This window comes from Corythoichthys intestinalis, chromosome 13 (assembly GCF_030265065.1).
Source record: "Corythoichthys intestinalis isolate RoL2023-P3 chromosome 13, ASM3026506v1, whole genome shotgun sequence".
Lineage (NCBI taxonomy): Eukaryota > Metazoa > Chordata > Actinopteri > Syngnathiformes > Syngnathidae > Corythoichthys > Corythoichthys intestinalis.
Genome location: NC_080407.1, coordinates 1,870,928 through 1,894,922, shown reverse-complemented (window position 1 = coordinate 1,894,922; position 23,995 = coordinate 1,870,928). Strand labels below are relative to the sequence as shown.

The window sequence follows — 23,995 nt, the reverse complement described above, 5'->3', positions numbered from 1 at the left end:
AAGAAAAAAATATTCCGGTAATGACGTCATTGCTGTGCGTCGCAGTTCCAAATCAACCCTTCCGATAATATACAGTTTTCAGAACAGTGGACTATATTTTGACCAGATTAACGATGAGCAGCGAAAAATATCCGAGGTCTTCAATTGAGGATGACTTCAACTATGGCACAAATGTTGCTACTGCAAGCGTCCAGATACGTATGGGTATGTCAAGGAGCACAAATGTAATGACGTTGGTAGAAAACACTACCACTATCTATCGTGAAAGAATGCATTTAGTGTCGCTAACGTATATATTCATCCAGAGGACCCATTATTTTGGCTGGATAGTCACTCACTTCTATGGATCGCTCCTTTATATTTGCCAAGTTTGACTTTTAGGGCCTGTTTTGGCTATTATTTTACTATTCTGCTTTTATGGGTGCGACCATTTGTACGATGTCCGTAAAATCATTTATTTTGATCATTGCCAATTCTACTTTTTAGACTTCCTGCGGAAGGTATACACGCTCCTGAGCTTGCAGATCCTTTTGACGACTGGCACCTCTGCCCTTTTTATGTTCTCTCAAACCATCAAGGAGTTTGTCCATGCCAGGTGAGAACATGACACTGTATCTGTGATCGATAACTCAAAGCTTCTGTTTTCAAGAACCAGCCATAGACCTCATAACCTATTGACGTGACACGGGAAACTGGGCCTATTTTCAAAAACTTCAAATATTTTCAAAACCAAAACTGCAACCGACCTAAAACCAAAACAGGCACCTACCTTAGCCACATATGAGTCTCCATGAACAGCGGCATCAAAAAATTGAAAGTCGTTCCCCAATAAAATCCAGATTATTTTTTATGTAAGTGTAACAAAACTTAAAATGGCTATAAAATTCTCAGATTTTACATTAGATGCACAAACATCACCAAATGCAGAGATAATTACCTATGTTTTCAGGATCAGTAGCAATATCTAACATATCCTATTTGGTTTTGCCCAAAATACCAACTTATTTTTCTTTTATTTACTGCATGTTTTCAACAGCTAATAAATCACTCAATTTTCACATCAGGAACTTAATACTTGAGGAAAGCATGCAGAATCACTTATAATTTACAACTAGATTACTAATAAATTCTATATACAATCGCAACTTTATATAGAAATAAAATAGCCCTTTATTCTATTTATGTTACGTAAATATGGCGAATGTGCGGATCATCTTTCAGTTCACTGTGGCACCGCCTTACCACATGTCCACAGCAAAGAGCGTTTTACGTTGAAATTCTTGTAAATCGATGCTTAAAGTCCTGAATTATTTATACAGTAGATATGACCTAAAACAGTCTCGATTCTTGGTCAAAAGCAAAAAAAAAAAAAAAAAAAAAAAAAGGGCAGTTTGAATTTACTTAAATCTGTCGAAGAATTATGCTAGTCTGTTAGCTCTTTGTTATGATAAGGGGGCTGCCACAATGGCTTTTTCCGTTCAAAATTCTTGTTAATAAATGCTTAAATCACTGAATTTTTTCTGGATATGGACGTAAACTATCTCGATTCTTTGTTAAAAGAGCAAAAAAGGGGCAGTTACGCATCTATTTTAAGTATATATGCTGAAGAATGACACCAATGCTGTAGCGGTTCCCATTCTCCCATTGATTTTTTTTTTTTTTTCACAACGTTTCAAAATGCATGCATGGTACGAAAAATAAAATATATACTTTGAATCCTCGAACAAATCACTCCTGAGACAATCCTTTTTGTTTGTATGCGGTCCAGCTTTTGTAGTTCTTCCAAAAATCCAAGCTTAAATCTGGCTTGGAAAGAGCGCGGGCTGTCTATTACTAAATGAAGCTCGGCGGCTCGGCCCCCTATGGTAAGGCGTGACGCAAAGAATGACGAAGTGTCATGTCAATAGGTAATGAAGTCTATGAACCAGCACTTTCCCTTGTGTAAATAAGCCAGGATAAATACATAATCAAATACTGTAGTGCCAAGTGTAAAGAATTTAGAATGAACAGCGCTATCTTTGGATGGATTTTATAGTGGAGGACATTTTGAACAGCAGTCCTTATCTGACTGAGCTTTTACTTGCTGTCCTTTCGCAGCCCCGCTGTTGTTTTGGGTACAGCTTTGGGCTCCCTGGTCCTGCTGTTGGTCTTGGCGATTTACAGACACAAGCATCCCGTCAACCTCTATCTGCTCTTTGTATTTGTAAGTGATTTTTTTGGGCCTGGGAACATTTCTTCTCAGAATTGTCAAATCTACAAGACACAGAATGTGCCAAGCTCTAAGGCGTTCTATAGTGGCGCTTCTCCTGTATCTCTAGACTTATTAGTGGATTTAATGAATTGTGTGTTGTTTACAGACTTTACTGGAGGCAGTCTCTGTGGCCACAGCCGGTAAGTAGTGTGTGAACGCCCTCATGTTTTCATACGCTACAATACAGTGCTTTTTTCTGCTCCCTTTTACACAGTGACCTTCTATGAATACTCCACTGTGCTCCAGTCCTTGTTCTTGACTTGTGCTGTGTTTGCTGGACTGACTGCCTACACCTTCCAATCCAAGAGGGATTTCACCAAACTTGGTGCAGTGTAAGTTGCTTGAAAATATGACACCATTTGATTGATGGTAAGAATCTGGATTTACATTATATGATTGGGTCTGTTGCAGTCTTTTTTCCTGCTTGTGGATTCTCCTGATAGCAAGTTTTATGAGGGTGCGTTGAACTCCTTGATATCGGTAGCAATAAAAAATCGCTGGTGCCTTAAATTCAAGTCAATTTCGCTTTGTAGATCTTGGCTCACCTTTGTCGCCCTCTTTGGTGATGTTATCTGCACAGGTGTTTTTCAACAGCGACAGCACAGAATTGCTGTTCGCCGGGACCGGGGCGCTGATCTTCTGCGGCTTCATCATCTACGACACCCACCTGCTGATGAAGCAACTCTCCCCCGAGGAGCACATCCTGGCATCAATCAACCTCTACCTGGATATCGTCAACCTCTTCCTTCACATTTTACGTATCCTAGACTCGATGAAGAAGCACTAAATTCATTCTCATATCAGACTGTGTGTGGTAATTTGAGGGCAAGTCTGTGATTTATGTATTATGGGTGCTTGCAGTTTGTTCTTTGCTGTTATTTTACTCTCAAATTTGGTATAGAGGTACTAGTAGATATATGATTGTATCAGTAAAAAAAAAAAAACCTTTATGCTCTATTCTGAAGGGTTTTAAATATAATGTGCTGTAATCTGTGAGATGCAATGTCTTTACATGTGTGCCTGTTTTGAAAATCAATTTAAATGCTCTATATGAAAAATGTTTATGTGCAATTTGCATCATGCAGTATTGTCAGATTACATTCTTTACTTGCACTACTGTATTAATATCGTTCACTTAATAAATCCGTACCCTACATTGAGATTTGACACTTTTTTTTTTCTTTCTTTTTTTCGTCTTTGGTTTTTGTTGTATAGCCATTTCCGCGGTCGGGATAATAAAAGATTTGCATTGTCAAACCAAATGAAAATATTACACAAATTGCATTGTAGTTTCCTATTAATTGCAGTGGCTCAGTTTGGCTTGTTATTTGGAGATTTGTTTTGAATTTTTTTTTAAGTCGAAAAACATGTAAATATAGTGACGTGAGCTAGCGACCAATACGTTCATTCCTTATTTACGCCTTAAAGAACCAATCAGCTTCGCTGTTCTCTTGATTGTTTTATCAGTGGTTGGCGATGACATTATCCTCTTCTTTACTGCCATCTAGCGAGATAAGAGGGACCAGCGCATTCGCAAAAAATACAAGGAACTGTATTTTACTCATAATTTCGTCAAATTTATCATAATATAACGAGTAGATGCTGATCATTGAAGAATTCAAACTTTTCTTGAAATAAAAGACACAAAAAAACGGTCTTTTTTTCTCATTTTCTCAATGACAATATACAAAGTTCATTAAAAAAAAATATTTGTTACTTTAATATGTGTATGGATAGCAAAATCATCTGATATTGTATTTACTTACGAAAAGAAATATTCAAAGTTTTTCGTTTAAGACAGGAGCGTGTCACTTTGACCGACGTCACTTCCGCCCCAAAGTCCTTTGCCAGAGTTGGACCAAGATGGCGTCAACGCAGTTAACGGACGAGGAGCTTTACTCCGAATTGAAGCGCTTGGGTTTCACTCCGGGTCCTGTTACCGAATACACGAGGCCGGTTTATTTGAAAAAACTTAAGAAGCTTCGCGAGGAGCACCAGCAAGGAGTTCGATCCGCTAAAACCCGCAGCGGCGCTGCCGTCAACAGCGGCGGCGGCAACACGGCGGGAGCCAGGCCATCTAGCCATAACGTCACGCACCTGAGTTCCAGCAGGAGACCGGGCCGGAAGTCCACTGTCCTCGGCTTCAGCTCGGACGAGTCGGATGCCGAAGCTCCACTGAAAAGGAAGGCTCTCAATCATAGCGACGAGGCGCCGTGGAGGAGCCCCGCTCTGAAGATAAAGCTCGATAAAGAGAAAAGTCGACATGGCGCGGGGAGTCCACTGAACAGCAACAATTCTACATTGGCTCCGGGGGGTAACCGACGCGCCTCCTCGGGCTGGGGATTCGCCGTTAAATCGAGTCTCGAAGCGGATGGACGGGATTACGACGAATCTGAAGACGAATGTGAAGAGAAGTCCTCGCGTTCCTTAAACGGCAGTAGGGCGTCACACTTAAAAACACGCAAGCTAGCCGGGAATTACTCTGACTCCGACGAAGAGGAGGAGGAGGAGGTTTGGGGCCCAGGGGGGGACCGATCGCGCGGTAGTCTGGAGCCCAGACGGGGCCACGCGAAAGCGGCATTCTTAGCACCGAACCCACCGGGGAGTCCAAACATGATGGACAGACGCAAGGAGGAGGAAGCGGGAGACGGCGCCAAGAGGAAGCCCATCTACGTGTCGCTTTCGGAGAATCACCGAGGAGAAGCAGATAAAAACAACCACGCTGATGGCGAGGACACCAGTCGCTTCAGCATCGGGTTGAGGCCGCGATTTTCCAGCTACAGCAGCCTATCCCACACCTACAGGGGAAACCACTCCAACCACACCGCCCCCAACCACTCATACAGCAAGCCCATGAAGGAGAAGTTGTCAGCTGCACCGGAGGATGAGCTTTTCCAGCAGTTTAAAAGGGAAGAGGTTGCCACCTCCAGCAGTTTTAGTGCCCACTACCTGTCCATGTTCCTGCTCACAGCTGCCTGCCTCTTCTTCCTTCTGCTGGGCCTCATGTACGTTAGGATGCGGGGCACTGGGACATCAGAAGTGGATAGAGTCAGTAAGTATCAATAAATGGCTCAGCCATGGTTTCTCACTCTACAATTACCAGTAAATAGCCCCCAACCCAAAAAAAGTGTACATATGAAAGTAAAAATGGCAGATCCACAAGTTCTAAGAAAGCAGCAGTGCAGCAAGCTTTCATTATGTCTGACCGTATGTCAAGGTGGAGGTATCACCAAATAGTTGACTTTTGGTGCAAAGCAGCATGATGTCATCCTGAAGCACGTGTGTGCTTTGACATCCATCAAGTTATGTAAAATTTCAATATACCTTTACACACATTGATGAAGCACAGTGTAATCCAGCCAAGTGTTTGGTAGTCGAAGTTGTTGATGTGAGAACTGGCATGTATAGACACTGACTCACTTAAAACCTATTGCAAAAGGAGACGTTTTCCTGAAACCGGTCGAGCTTGTGCCCTCACTTTAGGGCTTATTTTCACTACATCCTTTTGTCTTTTGTTGCAGTTAAGAGTCACCCTTTTGGGAGCGCGTTTGAAGCTACTCATGTAAGCACACGTTTTCCAGTCTCAGTCTAGAATTGCCTCCAACTTATTAATATGCACGTTCTTGTCTACAGAACAAAACTGTTCGGGACCTCATCTTGAAGCTGCTCCTCAATCTCCATGACCATCTGGCACACATTGCTGGTAGGTATGAATATGTACGAGGGGTATTCAAAAAGTAATGCACCCAACTTTATTATGTACAAACAAATTATAATAGCAACATGTCTTATACACAGGGGTGCACATAAGTGGTCCGCATGCGTACTGGACGTAGACAAACGCGCTGGCCCTCAACAGTTTCCATTAGAGGTGTGCGAAATTTCCGATTCTTAGATTATTCGCGATTCGGCTGTGGAAGATTCGAGAACAATTCACAAACATCCAAATTCCGATTATTGAAATATGTCTAGTAAAGCGGAAGTAAAACACACTCAGCGCGCCGTGCGGTCTTCGGGACGCAATGAGGAACGGAGCGAGAGTAGCTGAACATCATGCTTGTCATTACCCGGCCCCTCGGGTAATGCCAATGCTCAACTCACGGTTCTAGCTCAACTCATGCCGCGAGATAAAAAAACAACCACATACCTGACTGCTGCAGACAGCTGCTACAAAGTACGTCCACATAATGGTACGGGAGATATCATATAGGACTAGATGCAAATTAGACTCGGTGGCGTTAGCAGCATATGTACAAAAAGCTAGATGCGGGTGTTCGTAAACGGCCGCCATCTTAAAGCAGTAGACGTCCCTGCAAGGCAGTTGTAGCGAACCTTCCAAGCGAACCTAATTAACCTTTTATCTAAAATACTCCTAAATTGGTAAAATATTGACTTGAATCTTTAAAATAGTTTCAAAACTTTCACATGTCGAAAGTAGACAAAAGGGAAATTATGGAATAACGGGAGCAATTTTAACAACTTTAATGGTTGATTCACAACATTAAATTAATTGAATGTTTATTGATTTATTTAAGCCTGCGAGGCTTTTTTTTTTTTTTTTTTAGTTTTTGTAACTAATGTACAAAACATTAAAAGCAGCTAATAGCGGGGGGGTCATCAATAATCGAATCATAGCCTCTGAATCGTAATCGAATCGTTAGGTGCCCAAAGATTCCCACCTCTAGTTTCCATACGCTTTTGCGTACCGATGGCTGACCACTGTATTTGCGGCGGACACGAGAAAATCACTTCTCAAAATGTCAAAGAGGCAGGCCCCACTGAGTAATTATTTCCGTGTTCCCCCACACCCGTCAAAAGACAGACAGACGATAGGGACGTCACCGGAGCTATCGAAAAAAAAGGACTTTTGCTGAAAAGTGGCTGCAGGAGGTACCATGGCTAGAAGCAAATGATCCTCGCACGGAAATGTGGTGCAAAATTTGCCGTGAGAATCCCAATGTCGCTGATAAGAGCAGCGCATTTTATATAGGGTCAAATAATTTCAGCCATCCAAACTTTGAAAAGCACGAAAAAAACAGCATGTGGCGATGTCAGACAGAACCCCACTCGCCCTATGGACAAGTGGCGGAATAAAGTTAATGAAGAACAGCGCCATGCACTGACAGACGTGTTTTTGCTCGCATTTCACAAAGCTAAACATGAACGTTCAATGAGCTCTTATGAGGAGGACATCCCACTTTTACAAAGGCTTGGTGTTAATGTGGGAGCCGCATAATGCCCTTTATTTTGAATTAGTGCTTTTATGTTTATTTCTTTACATTTCACTTCAAAGTAATGGCAATTTTGTTGTGCCAGTTGATGTTAATCAAGCGTTAATTGTTAATATAATTAATGAAAGGTAATTGGCTCTAAGTAAAGCTTGTCATAATTTTATTGCATCAGGCGGGTCGGCTCTCAAGCTCAATGAGGACCAAGTCACATCTCCCGGTCCTCATCTGAGAACCTGGGCAAAAAAAATATGTGCACCCCTGATTCTACATCAGAAGAAAGGTACAAGTGTGAGGATTACATCTTTACTTCTTCACATAGTCTCTACCTATCTCAAGAGCTACAGTCAACCTATGAACGACGGCATGTATACCAGTATTGTAGAACTCAGCCGGTTGATCTCTAAGCCAATTCTTGACAGCAGTTTTCACTTCATTGTCACTGCCATATTGATTGCCCCGGAGTCCTTCATTCATTGGACCAAAGAGGTGGTAGTCTGACGGTGCCAACTCAGGAGAATATGGCAGATGTGGTATCACAGTCCATCCAAATTAAGTGATGGCGTCCATGGTCTTGATGCTTGTGTGAGGACGTGCATTGTCATGCTGGAGGAGCACATTTGCCATGACCAAGTTGGGCAGAACACGTCAAATTCTTTCTTTGAGCTTCCTGAGAGTCTCAATGTATAGCTCAGAGTTAATGGTTAGTTAATGGTTTCTCCTTTCGGCATATAATCCACAAGGATTAGACCTTGAGAATACCAAAAAATGGTGGCCATAATTTTGCCATCTGACTTTTGGGCCTTGAACTTTTTGGTCCTTGGTGAATTTGGGTGACGCCATTCCATTAATCACCTTCATGGTCTTCAGTACTGTTTTTAAATCGCTGTACCCATCTTTTTACAGTACTATAGTTAGCGGTGCACGATATCCATTTTTTGATACCGATATTGATAACTTCCTGCTCCTCAAAGCCAATACCGATATCAATAACCGATACTAAATATATAATTTTTTAAATGTATAACCTGAGGTTTTGAACACCTGGAGGTTTAAAAAAAAAAAAAAAAAAAACGTGGATTCAACATAGATTTGCCTTTGATCTCACCAGATTTTTTCTAATGACATGAACAAAACAGTGCGTTTCACTTCTGCACTGCCCGACAGCCTGCTAAGAATCGATGCACTTCCATAAACCACAAGGCTTTGTCTTTTCTTGCTTTTATGGGAAGACACTTGTCTTAATATTGTGAAAGTACAACAGAAAAATACACATAATCAATACTCAATATACAGCAAACTGCAAAATACACTTATATACACAACTATTATATGTATAGCATTGCACACTAGTTTGAGCTACTAAAGCATTGGCTAGCTTCTGTAACACAACTTATGAAGTTCTGTACATATGACCCTTCACCACAGAAGTAAACATATATTGCACATCCATATGTTATAGTAAACATAAAATATTTACAGATATTTCCGAGGCGGAAACGTAGCAAAGCATTCACGACTGTCAATGCTACCGCTAGACACCGCAATGTGTAAGTGATTGAACCAAACTACTGTCACAAAAAATAGATGCAGTGAATTATTCTGACCAGCAGGTGGGAGCAATGCCCCGCAAATGGTCAACTGATTTCCCATACAAGTGTGTAAACTGTAAAGCAAGAACAGTACATATTATCGGTCCTATTATAAATGCTATTGGAATTATCGGGATGACGTCATAATTCCTATTCCTATTATTGGACCAATAATTATCGTGCGCCAGTAACTATAGTTTAGGGCTGGGCGATATGGCCTTACGTACGTGTCAAGGTAAATTGAGCAGATTTACCTCGATAACGATAAATGACGATAAATTCGCCCAAGCGGACTGTTATATAATTTGAAAATTTGAATCAATGCATGGAATTCAAATTACCGTTCCTTGTTAAATTTATTTACCAGCTTTCATTTTAACAATTGCACATGCAGTCTAAACATTAAGTATAAAAAAAATCTTGTAAACAATAAGAATTCTAGTGTGAACATATAAGCAGCTTGTATGACTTAAAAAATGTACAACATTATAAAAATCTATATGACTACTAGAGCTGGGAATCTTTGGGCACCTAACGATTCGATTACGATTCAGAGGCTCCGATTCGATTATAAAACGATTATTGATGCACCCCACTCCTTTTTTTTTTTTTTAATTTGTTTTTTACATTAGTTCCAAAATTGTTCAAAAATCCTTTCAGGCTAAACCAAACTACTATTTCAGTATCAAGTTAACATATAGCAGTAAACAAATATACAAAAATAACAGTAAATAAAAAACTCCAGTCCCCATTCTATATCAGCAGCTTTAAACTACTTTCAATTAATTTAATGTTGTGAATCAACCGTTAAAGTTGTTAAAATTGCTCCTGTTATTCCATAATTTCTCTTTTGTCTACTTTCAACATGTGAAAGTTTTAAAACTATTTTAAAGATAGATTCAAGTCAATATTTTACCGATTTAGGAGTATTTTAGAAAAAAAGTTAATTAGGTTCGCTTGGAAGGTTCGCAACAACAGCCTTGCAGGGAAGTGTACTGCTTTAAGATGGCGGCCGTTACTAACGCCCGCATCTAGTTTTTTGTAGATGTGCTGGTAACGATACCGAAGCTATAATGCATCTAGTCCTATATAAATGATATCTACCGTAACATAATGTGGCTTGTAGCAGCTTTTCGGCAGCAGTCAGGTATGTTGTTGTGTTTTTTTTTTATCTCGTGGCATGAGTTGAGCTAGAGCCGTGAGTTGAGCATTGGCGTTACCCGAGGGGCCGGGTAATGAGAAGCATGATGTTTAGCTACTCTCGCTCCGTCCCTAATTGCGTACCGAAGACCGCGCGGCGCGCTGAGTGTGTCGTACTTCTGCTTTACTTGGCATATTTCAATAATCGGAATTTGGATGTTTGTGAATCGTTCTCGAATCTTCCACGGCCGAATCGCGAATAATCTAAGAATCGGAAATTTTGCACACCTCTAATGACTACTGTGCAAACATATCATTGTAACACAAATGACTTGCAGCTTTAACAGTACACTTGAGACAATTTATTGGTAATGGCTGCTGTGACATAATTCAACACAAGTGTTTCCGTCAGGTTTCAGGTTTTTTTTTCCAGAACATTTTTAATGCATGCACCCCCCACACAGACACAACCAGATTAAAGCTGTATTGCTCTGATGCCAATGAAACATTTGAAATTTTATGATGGCAGAATAAAGCAAACACATACAGAAAAATATCTGTGGCCATTACACTGTCGTATTACATATAGGCTTCACTGTTGGATTATACTTTATGCTGAGTGGTTTACCATCATGAAAGCTTTCAGAGAAATCACACAGAGATACCAAATAACGCTACACAATGATTGCTAGATGATGTCCGTGCCCAGTCCACTCATTAATTTCAGCCGTTTCGACAAGGTTAGAGCCGCAATCCGACTCCATCACGTTCATTTGTACCATTAGCCGCTAGCGTTAGCCTGTGGCTTGGCTACCAGAAGAAAGCACTGAAAGCATCCTCTCCTGAAATCGTCAGAACCAGGGAGGACAGCGGCTGAAAGCCCGTCTGGAACCCGCCAAGAGTTTACTTAATGTCGCGTGAAAGTTTGGCGAAGCTCCCTTAAGCCCGGCTCAATCACGTTTGCCTGTAGCGTTAGCCGCTAGCGTTAGCCTACCTGTCTTCTGTTTGTTTGGCTTCCTGAAAACCACGTGACTTCATACGTAAGCGCACTGACCTCTTTCTTAAAGAGGAATGAACATAGCCAAACAACACAGAGTCAAAGCGGGATGAAAAGACTATATTTTCTTGTTTTATTAAATTACCGAATTTACCGACATGGTCAAAATTACGTCGGTCATCATGAAGAATTTCGGTAACAGTAAATTTTCGGTTTACCGCCCTGCTCTATTATAGTCTTTATCTTCCTTGCAGACATTTTCCAGCCGGTTGTGAATCCTCAGAGGGGTTTCTCCCTCTGCAACAAGGAATTCGATTACAGCTCTTTGTTTCTGACGAGCTTCAATAGAGGCGGCCATTTAGGAAGCTAAGCTTTAAAAATCTGATAATAAGAAAAACACGTATAACAATCGCAAAAAGGTGTGTCCTATCATGTTTGTGCCAAATTTAAACAAGATTGGTAAAATCCTGTACGAGCAATGCACTTGAGTGCATTACTTTTTGAATGCCCCTCGTAGTTTAGAAAAGCCGCATGATGGTTGAATTGTAGTTAACGACTGTTTTGCAGGACAACATGATTGTGGAGATCAGCAATACCCAAACAGAAGTCTGTCCATAGATGAGGTTTCTGAATATTTGACGGTACGGTCATCCTTTTTAGTCAATTATACTCTTAGGCTACGTTCATACTACAGGTCTTAATGCACGAATCCAATTTTTTGTCATATCCGTTTTTTTGGCGTGCCCGTTCAGACTGCCTTTATCCATTGAGACCGTTCAAGTATTACGCATGCGCACTAATTCGCAGTCCGACACCCGCTAAGCAAGAAGCCCCGCATGCGCAGAACCATCAAAACAAATGACAGACGTCATCCGTCATTCCAGGGATATCATATTTTGCTTTTCAAAAGGTGGACACAAATAACAGACATAAATAATCCCCGTTTAGGCAAATATTCAAAGTTTATATGGATCGATAGCGTGCACGCACTGTCCGTGCACGTCACACACACATACGGGCAGTTTGTTCCGACTCTCGGCCGTGGAGGCAATGTTGAAATATTGCTCACTTGGAACAGAGAGAAAACTGAGCATTCTCAGGCTTATCCTCAACCCATTTTTATTTTTTATGACTGTTGTCAAGCTCAGCTCTTCCTCAAAAGCCGTGTTCACTGCAAGCTAGGCGCTAATAACGCACAGGTGCATCGCTACGGTAACGACTCTCTCGCTATTTGATGACGTAATTGCTGCATTAAATCCGATTTGCGGGACTGGACAGTACAGACCGCCGCGACAGTCTGGAAAAATGTGGCCCAGATCGGATTTAGACCACATACGAAAGTGACCCAGATCGGATTTGAAATGGTCCAGTTCTATGCGACTTGTCACGTTCAGACCGTCAAGTTAATGCCTCACTCGAGTCGGAAAAAGACGAAAAAATCGGATTCGTGCATTAAGACCTGTAGTATGAACGTAGCCTTAGTTTTGTCTTACTGCTTTATTGATATTGTCAATCATTCTGCAGGCTCAGAATGAGAAGTTTGGAGATTTAATTTATACGTCACTAGAATGGATCATTCGGACAGGTCAAGATGTCGGGATAAGGTAATCATTTCGATTTTTATGCTCATCAAGGTATCAGCACTTAACGATTTGGGTTTGCAGGCTGACCGGCCGGGTAGCTGACGAGCCCATGACCGACATTTCCGAAATCGCTCGGCTCGAATCCACGCATCCGAGGATGGCCTTCACGTGCCGCTTCCGTCGAGCTTTCCTCACCGTCATCAGCAGAGTCCTCCTCGTAGCAGTCGGTGAGGATAAAACCGCTCCACGTTCACGTGGGGATGTCATTACAATTTAAGAAGAATTAGCCTCTAGCACAAGTGGAATGTGGGTTTTATTAGTCGTGTTTCAACTCGCGGACCGTGTGCACGCACGTCTGTACGCAGCGGCTGGCGGCGTGTGGGGTCTGGTGTGTTACGTCAAATATCGCTGGAAGAGAGAAGAGGAGGAAACCAGGCAAATGTATCACATGGTGGAGAGGATCATCGGTAAGAAGCACCTCAACTCAAGTAATCGTAGGTCATAAATTTGATTTCCGATTCTTGCTCTTCAGATGTCCTAAGGAGCCATAACGAAGCTTGTCAAGAGAATCAAGATCTTCAGCCGTACTTGCCCATCCCACATGTCAGAGACTCTCTGGTTCAGCCTCAGGATCGGTCAGTACAAATACGAGTCACGTTTATCGCTCGCTGTTAGGGGTGTGACAAAATATCGAAATGGTGATATATCATGATACTTTGTATCCCAAAAGGTTATCAATATGTTCCTGTCAAGAATCGAGATATCATTTTAGAAATGTCAATGTCTTTCAAAAAAAAAAAAAGAAAAAGGAGCCAACAAATTGCTTCCAAAATCTTCCACCATAATAGTGTCTCAGTTAATTCTAAGGCTGCATTGACGGTACTCTACTCCCAATCCATTTAGACTGGGAACGTTTGTTCTTTCCAAATCAGAGCATTCACAGTAATTCTGTCCGATTTTCAGGGCATTTACAGGTCACTTGTTAATTTTAGGACATTTACCTGTCATTTCCTGTTGAGTTTGAGTCACTGCCTATTCATTTGGGTGATTCCCAGGTCACTTCCTGTTCCGTAACTCAAAATAAACAGGAAGTGTGACCCATAAAATACTAAGTTTGAGAACGATAAACTGATACGACCGGATATCCGGTTTGACAGGCGAGCGATACTGCTGTATTGATAGCAAACTAACCATTCGACAGTAAATAGCCAGTAAATTTTAGATGTATCGATAGTGCAAAAATAACTCGGCTATCGCGAGCGTAAAAACTGGCTATCAGTGTTCATACCATTGCACTGCTAGTTTTACGTACCAAACGATGTGTAAATGCATGACGTATAATTAGCTTCAACAATGCTGCGCAGTGCCTTCCCCACTGCTTGACCCCAAGGATCGTCGCAGTTCAACATGAACAGCCACCACTCATGGTCGTGGTTGCCTCAACTTTCCATCATGCATTTCGATCGTGACGGGCATGTCATGACTACGCCAGAGCAAGCGAAATCACGGTCGCGCATGCCAAAACTATGGACAAACAACACGAGCGCTGACGCTGGCTTGCCAGGCAGAAGTTACGAATGACAGCCATTGATTTTCAACGCACGTCAGACTTTGAAGTGAAGACGGCAGCCAGATTTGTATGGGACAGAGATCGTGAGTTTTTAACCCTGAAAAATAACCCACTACAATGGCACGACCTGCTGGAGGTATTGTTTCCACGAAACGCAGTCTACTTAAACATGAACATGTGGATCAGTTGATCTTCCTCAAGAAAAATCCGCCCTTCAAAAAAGATATGGACAGTGATGAGGAATAAAAATGTGGAAGCACAGGCATAAGTGAATGCTGTGTTAAAATAATGATTATTGACCTCTGGCTAAAATGCCATGTTTTTATTCCCCAATTATACCATAGGTAAAGAATATTTATTATGATAACACGAGCAGGTTGAATTCTTTTTTTCTAGAGCTGCTGCATATATCGTATTTTTCGGACTATAAGTCACACCTGAGTATAAGTCGCACCAGCCATAAAATCCCATACAATGAGGAAAAAAACATATATACAGTGGGGAGCCATTGGCAGTGTATCAAATACTTGTTCTCCCCACTGTAAGTCGCATTTTTGGGGGAAATTTTCTCGATAAAATCCAACACATAGAACAGATATGTCATCTTGGAAGGCAATTTCAAATAAAAAATATTAAAAATACAATAGAGAACAACATGCTGAATAGGTTTACAGTATGCTGCCATCCCTCCCACTTCCAACGGATTGAACGTCTATGGCAGTCAGTGGCAGCCAATGCAAGGCAATGAGGTAATTTTGGGCCATTTACCTGTTGATTTTCAGTTATTTCCTGTTGATTTTGGGGTATTTTATGGGTCTCTTCCTAATTATTTTGAGTGACAGAACAGGAAATGACCTGAATCACTCAAATGAATAGGCAGTGACTCAAACTCAACAGAAAATGACCTGTAAATGCCCTGAAAATCGGACAGAATGACTGTGAATGCGCTGGTTTCGAATGAATCAACGTTCCCAGTCTAAATGGATTCAGCGTCGTTTACTTTAGAGTTAACTGAGACACTATTATGTGGAACATTTTGGTAGCAAATTGTTGGTTCCTTTTTATTTTTTATTTTTAGACATTGACACCTTTATAAAACGATATTTCGATTTTTGACAGGTGCATATCGATAACCTTTTGGGATACAAAGTATCATGATATATCACCATTTCGATATTTTGTCACACCCCTAGTTAGTAATTTTGCAGATAAGTCGCTCCCAAGTATAAGTCGCACCCCCAGCCAAACTATGGGGGGGGGGAAAACTGCGACTTATAGTCCGAAAAATACGGTAATTTTAGTTTGTAAGATGTACTTCGCACTTAATTGCACTTAAATTACCTACCTCTTGTGTTCAAAACACCAGGAAATAGAGAGATTGAATTACTGCACTTTATTGCTGTCTGTCACTGGAGTTTTATTTTATTATCAATCCCAGCCAACAAAATGATGGTCCTCTAGTTGGCCTTGTTTTTTTTTTTCATGTCTCAGAAATAAACATACATTGGTATGAACTTTTGTTGTTTTAATTTTGCTTGTAGAAATTTGGTCTTTTTTTATCCGTTTAAAATACTCTTAAGAACAAACAACAAATGTTTACTATCGTATCGTTTTCACACTGTATCAAACTATATCGTTCTTAAACTGTATCCAATCGTATCGAATCGCTCTGCCTTAAAAATGTATCGTTTTTTTAATCGAATCGTAACCTATATATCTAGATACATATCGAATCGGCTTCATGCCAGAGATTCCCAACCCTATAAAATACCCCAAAATCAACAGGAAGTAACTAAAAAATTAACAGATAAATGACCTTAAATGGCCCAAAATGACCTAATTTCCTGGCATTGGCTGCCACTACTGGCCATAGACGTTCAATCCGTTTGAAGTGGGAGGGTCCCAGTTCAAATGGATTGGACGTCTACGCGTGATAAAATCAATCCAATTCACAGCAGAAGCTTGTTTTTTCTGTTTATTAGTTGTTTGCAGAATATCCTAGAATTATTTTCCGACCAATGTATCGATAATTGTTGTATCGCCGTATCGTCAGATCATCGTTATCGTGAGCTTTGTATCGTATCGTATCGTGAGGTACCAAGAGGTTCCCACTCCTACTCGCTGTATTATCCAAATTTGGCAAAACCGTGAATCAAGGTGGCGCTGTGCCGTGCACCTGTGTCAGTCTGCCTGATTTTGATTTGCAGGAAGAAACTGCAGAAAATCTGGGAGCGCGCTGTGAAATTTCTCTCGGCCAACGAATCCAGAATTCGAACGGAAAGCCAGAAAATCGGGGGATCCGACTTCCTCGTTTGGAGGTGGATTCAGCCGTCTCTCAGTTGCGACAAGTCCTCGTTGATCCCTTCCAAAGTTTGGCAGGGAAAAGGTAACACATTCCGAAGTGTCGTCGTACTTTCTCCGAAGTCTTCAGTCTCGGGAGCAAACTTTTTATTTTGTCTTTGATTCTCAGCGTTCCCTCTCGATCGACGGAATTCTCCGCCGAATAGCCTGACTCCGTGTCTGAAGATCAGAAACATGTTCGACCCAGTCATGTGAGTGTCTCGCTCTGACCATTTAGCTGATACAGTGAGGCAAATAAGTATTTAGTCAACCACTAATTGTGCAATTTCTCCCACTTGAAAATATTAGAGAGGCCTGTAATTGTCAACATGGGTAAACCTCAACCATGAGAGAGAGAAAGAAAGAAAGAAAGAAAGAAAGAAAGAAAGAAAGAAAGAAAGAAAGAAAGAAAGAAAACTTTGTTTGATTTTGAAAGAATTTATGTGCAAATCATGGTGGAAAATACGTATTTGGTCAATACCAAAAGTTCATCTCAATACTTTGTTATGTACCCTTTCTTGGCAATAACAAGCCCAAACGTTTTCTGTAACTCTTCACAAGCTTTTCACACACTGTTGCTGGTAATTTGGCCCATTCCTCCATGCAGATCTCCTCTAGAGCAGTGATGGTTTGGGGCTGTCGTTGGGCAACACGGACTTTCTGTGGGGTTGAGACCTGGAGACTGGTTAGGCCACTCCAGGACCTTGAAAAGCCACTCCTTTGTTGCCCTGGCTGTGTGTTTGGGATCATTGTCATGCTGAAAGACCCACCCACGTCTCATCTTTAACGCCCTTGTAGATGGAAGGAGATTTTCACTCGAAATCTCTCGATACATGGCCCCATTCATTCTTTCCTTTACACAGATCAGTCGTCCTGGTCCCTATGCATAAAAACAGCCCCAAAGCATGATGTTTCCACCCACATGCTTCACAGTGGGTATGGTGCAATTCAGTATTCTTTTTCCTCCAAACACGATAAGTAGAGATCGAGCGGCGTCCCGATCACGTCATTTTCAAAGTATCGGAATCGGCAAAAAAATATCGGCCCTGCCTTTTTTAATATACAGTATATATATATTTTCATTAAATCGTTTTCTAATCGTATTTAACGATACAGACATAATATCCCACTAATGGTGGCAATTAATTTATTTAAAAATGTGTCACGTTAAAATATTTAACGCATTTAATGTATGAGCTGCACAACCCTCTCCCTCATTGTCGCGCTCAATCTGTAATGACGCCGTTTTACCTCTATAGAGAGATTAAAGGCAGCGCTAAATGAGTAAAGTAAATTTTGGCAGCCTTTGGAGCCTTTTTTTAATTAGCAAAAGCCTTGCAATCCCTCTCCTTATGATTAGAAATATCATGGGAAGCAATGTGGGGACGCAAGGTGGCAGTTGATCTTTGTCTTAACACCTTGAGTCATTTCCCAACGCAGAGAAGATATATTAATTGCTAGCACGACGCACAGTCATGGTTCCACTTCCCATCATGCATTTGGGATGCCCACAGTATAATTTACTGAAAGCTCAACAAATACACTAGATGGCAATATTTAGTCACAATATACAAAGGCACAAGTCTTTCTATCCGTGGATCCCTCTCACAGAAAGAATGTTATAATGTAAATGCCATCTTGAGGATTTGTCATAATAAACAAATACAGTACTTATGTACTGTATGTTGAATGTATATATTCGTCCGAGTTTTATTCATTTTGTTCTTAATGCATTGCCAAAATGTATATGATCGGGAAAAATTATCGGGAATGATTGGAATTGAATCGGGAGCAAAAAAAAAAGCAATCGGATCGGGAAATATCGGGATCGGCAGATACTCAAACTAAAACGATCAGGATCGGATCGGAGCAAAAAAACATGATCGGAACAACCCTAACGATAACCTGTGTTTCAACCAAAAAGTTCTATTTTGGTTTCATCTGACCATAACACATTCTCCCAGTCCTCTTCTGGATCATCCAAATGCTCTCTAGCGAACCGCAGACGGGCCTGGACGTGTACTTTCTTCATCAGGGGTACACGTCTGGCAGTGCAGGATTTGAGTCCCTGGCGGCGCATTGTGTTACTGATAGTAGCCATTGTTACTGTGGTCCCAGCTCTCTGTTCAGTAGGTCCCCCCGTGTGGTTCTGGGATTTTTGCTCACCGTTCTTGTTATCATTTTGACGCCACGGGGTGAGGAGGGAGTTGAAAGTCCGTGTTGCCCAACGACAGCCGCAAAACATCACTGCTCTAAAGGAGATCTGCATGGAGGAATGGGCCAAAATACCAGCAACAGTGTGTGAAAAGCTTGTGAAGAGTTACAGAAAACGTTTGGCCTCTGTTATTGACAAGAAAGGGTACATAACAAAGTATTGAGATGAACTTTTGGTATTGACCAAATACTTATTTTCCACCATGATTTGCAAATAAATTCTTTAAAAATCAAACAATGTGATTTTCTGGGGTGTTTTTTTCCACATTCGGTCTCTCATGGTTGAGGTTTACCCATGTTGACAATTACAGGCCTCTCTAACATTTTCAAGTGGGAGAACTTGCACAATTAGTGGTTGACTAAATACTTATTTACTCCACTGTAAGCTCCCAAATAATCTTTTGTTCCCAACTGATCATTTATTTTCAGGGAGGTCGGGGAGAACTGGGATCTAGCGATCCACGAGGCCATCTTGGAGAAGTGCAGCGACAACAACGGCATTGTCCATATTACGGTCGACAAGAACTCTCGAGAGGTATCTGCGCGCAAAAATGACATCCCGATGTTCTACTATAATATCACAGCCGTCCATTGTGCTCTGCTTAACAGGGTTGTGTGTATGTGAAGTGCCTCTCTGCGGAGCACTCAGGGAAAGCCTTCAAGGCACTTCATGGCTCTTGGTTTGATGGTAGGTCGTGCTGGAACAACAACTGTCGTGGTATTTCACTCACAAATGGTGCCTTTTCATTGGCAGGGAAGCTAGTGACGGTGAAATACCTGCGTTTGGACCGGTACCACCAGCGCTTCCCACAAGCTCAGTTCTGCAGCACACCCTTAAAGGCCTCCAGCCTCCACGTAAACGTTACGAACACTACAGCCAGCTCGCAGAACCACGGCTCGGCTAACTCCTCAGGCTTCTCATGAGATCCACGTTCAATCCTTCCTCCCGTCAGTCCTTTTGAACAAAGCTGACTTTTTTTTTTTTTTTCCACATTTCTATATTATGTATTTTCCCAGAGTCTTTTTCCAGTGTTGGTTTTCTACAATCTTCGTATCAAAAATGCCACAGATGTTACAACTATTTGCTCCGGGTTGAAATGGAGGAAATGACTCCAATCCTACGTCTGTTCCACAGTCCGCAGAAGTTGACTGCGGCTCAGTACGGCTGCTGCTGCATGTTTCGTTGTACGCCTCCGTGGCAGCATCCGGCGTTCTTTTCGGTGAACGATGTTGTTAGCGAGAGGAAATCGAGCAGACTTGAAGAGGACATGCTGTAAATACGTGGGAATGACGGCACAAGCTTTATTGAATATTCTGCATTGAAAGCAAACCACAAGCTTCCCCGACGCGCCCTTTATTTTGTTGTTGTTGATAGCCACTTCTTCATTTGTACTCCAGTATATTATGAGTCATGTGTATTATTTACATCTGTCCAGTCTCTCCCTTTAATTCTACCTGCTCCATTTTTTTTTCCTTTTTATAAATGTCCACTATCTCCCCCTTCTGCAATGATGCCACCGTGACCTTGGAGCACTCTAAATATATTGGTAGTTTATCATTTGTAATATTCCAATCTCTACGAAGAGACATAACTGCTTGTTTTTTGTGTGTTTCTTACAGCACCTCTATCAACACTAAGATGCACCTAATTCATGTTTTTAAATGCAGTGAATTAAAAGTCGCATTCAGTATTTGCAGTGTAGTTGTATGAATGATTTACATTGACAAATGTTGATAAACCTGGTGCATAGTTCTGCAGCAGACATCCCAAATGTGCCTTAATGTGTGTGCTTTTTATTTTTCTTGTTTTTCAAAAGACTGGCACTGCATCGCTGTGGGGGAATGTAGTGGGTTTGAAATGTGGAAACGGGTTTAAAAGGGGTGACGAAAGCCTGCCATAGATGTAGTTTTTAGAATTTGACAGCCTGAGATTTGGTGTTTTGTAGCGGTTTCCAATGAATTATTAAACCAAATGCTCCTATTTATTTTTTTTAATCAGTCATGGTGATGTACTATTTTATGTCACTAGAACTGTTACATACTGTGTCATAGCTTTTTTTTTTCCTCCCCTCCCTACTAAGGATAGACCTGACGTCTGCTGCCAGACAATTGTCAGGACGTGTAAAACAAAATAAAGAACAATTTCAGTAATAAGTTCAATGTTTTTGCGTTTTTTTTTAATATATTGAGTCAGGGGTGAAAGTGGGCCAGAACGGTCAGGAATGCAGTTCCGGTGTAAGATTCAGGGCCGGAACGCAGTCCCTGTATACCAGGGGTCGGGAACCTTTTTGGCTGAGAAAGCCATGAACACATATTTTTAAATGAAATTCTGTGAGAGCCATACAATATGTTTAAAACTAAAAATACAAGTAATATGTGCATTTTATGTAATTTCAACACTTTTAAAGTACAATAAGTCTCTGAATTCTTTTTAATAACATATAAATAATAATTATTAAATTAAATAATAATTATTAAATAATATTTTAATCCACAGATACTGTTGTATTTACGGTTTTAAACCAGCAGGGGGAGGCGTTCGCTATGTGGCGTGCATGGTCAATAAATGTTTGCATTTTATTAATTTCCTTATGATTTAAAAAAGTCAATATTTGCGCAATCTTCAAAATATATTCCATTTCACTTTGCATAATATGTCATTTGTACTTATTTTTCTGAATCTATATGTTACTTATATCTTTGTGTTATAAAAAAAAAAAAGTAAATGTTTACATTATCTTCAATATACATCCTATGTTCTTAAGTAGTTAAAATTGAGATTTGGCATTTAGTATGTGAGGAAATGAGGGAAAGATTGGATCGGATTGGATTAGGAGATTGAGGTTAGGGTTATAGCTGTTTTTGTTTTATTTTGCAAATCATTTAAAAAATACAATTTTGAATGAAAATCAGTTTTTGTATGTGTTATAGAAATAACTGACCAAAACAGTTTTCTTTGCATTTCAGTAGTTTCATAAAATTTCTGGCTCCATGGCGACCATCATGTCGGGGAGTTCCGGCAAAAAATTCTAACCACTTTCACCCCTGTATTTAGTACGAGTGATGTATGGAACTAACGTTCATTTTGTTGCTCATAAAAATAGTTCATTTGTTTGAAAATAGTTTTACTACTTATTACCCATAGGGGTCAATGTTGTACAACAAGAAATCCATCTGCAATATTTATTCACCTTCTGTGCCCCTTATCCTCGCGACATATGCAGTATTATTGTTGAAAATAATCAACTGTTTATATACACAAACAAAAAATACAGAAATACATCAAATACACAATCTTTATTTATGACACTGCATGTACAAAGTGCACGTAGTGGATGATTTATTTCACAATGCAACAAATATTTGCCTATGTGATGAACCGTTAATTTATGTATACGTTTTACGCTGAAATATTTCTGAAATACACAATAAAAATCCATCGCTAATGTAAAAAACGGTGACGTCATTTACAGGCGACAGCAATATGTATCTAACTGCGCATGAGGAAGTGTCTCGATTTCTGGCGCGGTTCCACTATCGGTTGTTTTCGACGCCACAAAAACCAGTTTTGCATGGAATGTGGGCGGGAAAAGTTAATGGCGAGTATCCGTATTGAAAAAAAATAATTGAAAACTCTGTGCAGAGTTATCAAAAATTTTACCAGGTGACCTAAAACTAGTGAAGTGATTGGCTCACCACGCGGGGTGAATGGGCGGAACTGGCTAGGGTGGTGTAACATAACCGTTTCACTGTTTTATTTTCGATTTAGTTCAGATTCCCTGCAAACTGAAAACACCTCGAGTTAAAGTTTATGGTCGTTTTGAAGATGAAGCTCGTAACAGCTGTCATTTTTCTGTCGGCGATGTACTGGAAAGTGGATTCCAAATTTCGTAAGTATGAGATTTAACAGATTTTTTCGGGTGTATCATTTTTGGTCGACATTAAGTTTCGATTTGAGTCAGCGCATTGTAGAGGCCGCCCAGCCAGGGTATGAAGAACTACTTGAGTAATTTTGGCCCCAACCAACCCATTATATTGTGCTGGATTTGTTCTCCAATCTAGAGTCCCCGACAGTCCAGGTGTACAGTCATCTGCCTGGACAGTTCGGGGAGCCGAACACCCTGATCTGCCACGTGAGCCAGTTCCACCCGCCTGACATCTCAATCCAGTTGTTGAAGAACGGAAAGGAACTGACAGACGCCTTTGAGACCGACTTGAGCTTCGAGAAGAACTGGCAATTCCATCTGACCAAGCATATTCAGTTCACACCTTCCAAGGATGACAAATACATCTGCCGGGTTACTCATTCGACAGACCCCGCTAAATTCATCGACTGGGGTGAGTCAAATATATCACACAGGAATCTCCTGCCATGCTGAATTCATGCATTTTTTTTTCCTCTTTGTTTTCTTGTCTTTTTTTTTTTTCCAACCAGATCCCAATATGTGAGTAGGGGCCCATGAAGATTTGAAAAGTCAATCAAGCCAGATTCATGAATTTTCCGCTGCATTCATCAGTATCAAAAAATCTTACATAAACCGAGGGGCACAATCGATTGTAGCTTCAAATGGCTGAATGCCACATACATCATTTCCAATGCTTAATCACTTTTTTAGGACACTATTGCACTGAATGATGATGACGAATGGTAATCAAGGTTTGGGGTTGTTGTTTTTTTTTTTAATTGCACTCTAATCAAATGATGTTAAACTGACAGTTTATAGCTGAAGTGTAATGGGAAAGGTATTTCTACATACTGTAAAATGCGATTTGTTCTGTCAATGTGCTTTGGAAATCACTTTTTGGAGCGAATAAATTTCTCTTTAAAATGTTTGGTGTTAAGTTGTGAGAGTTTATAAACATTTTATTACTGAAGATGGGGTCTCATTTAGTAAATGAGACCATAAACACCGAGACTGGATTTACATTTGCATCCGTTTCTGGCATAATGTTATTCGCAAACTTTAAACAGTTGCCTATTTTTACAAACTGAAGGTAAAAAAAAAAAAAAAGCTACTTAAGCACTAACTAATTGTACATCATATTTCTCACCATTTTAGTAGAACTCTTGAGTTAAGTA

The 23,995-nt window shown here is 40.6% G+C and overlaps 3 protein-coding genes across 8 annotated transcripts in view; all 3 read left to right on the top strand.

Moving 5' to 3' along the window:
• Window positions 1-3,411, top strand: part of tmbim4 (transmembrane BAX inhibitor motif containing 4) — a 138,573-nt gene extending 135,162 nt beyond the window's left edge. For 5 of the 6 annotated variants that reach the window (XM_057853862.1, XM_057853858.1, XM_057853859.1 and 2 more), the window contains 6 exons: window positions 487-595; window positions 2,098-2,203; window positions 2,358-2,391; window positions 2,466-2,583; window positions 2,663-2,708; window positions 2,832-3,411. In XM_057853862.1, coding sequence (XP_057709845.1) covers window positions 558-595; window positions 2,098-2,203; window positions 2,358-2,391; window positions 2,466-2,583; window positions 2,663-2,708; window positions 2,832-3,038 — 549 coding nt within the window. In that variant the 5' untranslated portion in view covers window positions 487-557 and the 3' untranslated portion in view covers window positions 3,039-3,411. Of the gene's footprint in view, window positions 1-13; window positions 205-486; window positions 596-2,097; window positions 2,204-2,357; window positions 2,392-2,465; window positions 2,584-2,662; window positions 2,709-2,831 lie in introns of those variants that run through there. The other variant, XM_057853856.1, reaches the window with a different exon arrangement.
• A 664-nt stretch (window positions 3,412-4,075) lies between these two features.
• lemd3 (LEM domain containing 3) lies at window positions 4,076-21,060 on the top strand. Its single transcript, XM_057853854.1, has 13 exons — window positions 4,076-5,303; window positions 5,773-5,813; window positions 5,885-5,954; window positions 11,776-11,849; window positions 12,733-12,812; window positions 12,873-13,018; window positions 13,157-13,258; window positions 13,324-13,426; window positions 16,569-16,747; window positions 16,832-16,913; window positions 19,345-19,450; window positions 19,525-19,603; window positions 19,670-21,060. The coding sequence occupies exons 1-13, from the start codon at window positions 4,115-4,117 to the stop codon at window positions 19,837-19,839; spliced, it is 2,421 nt and encodes an 806-aa protein (XP_057709837.1). The 5' UTR covers window positions 4,076-4,114; the 3' UTR covers window positions 19,840-21,060.
• Window positions 21,061-22,637: 1,577 nt separating this feature from the next.
• On the top strand, window positions 22,638-23,746 carry b2m (beta-2-microglobulin). Its single transcript, XM_057855745.1, has 3 exons — window positions 22,638-22,805; window positions 22,978-23,253; window positions 23,351-23,746. The coding sequence occupies exons 1-3, from the start codon at window positions 22,727-22,729 to the stop codon at window positions 23,362-23,364; spliced, it is 369 nt and encodes a 122-aa protein (XP_057711728.1). The 5' UTR covers window positions 22,638-22,726; the 3' UTR covers window positions 23,365-23,746.
• Window positions 23,747-23,995: the final 249 nt, after the last annotated feature.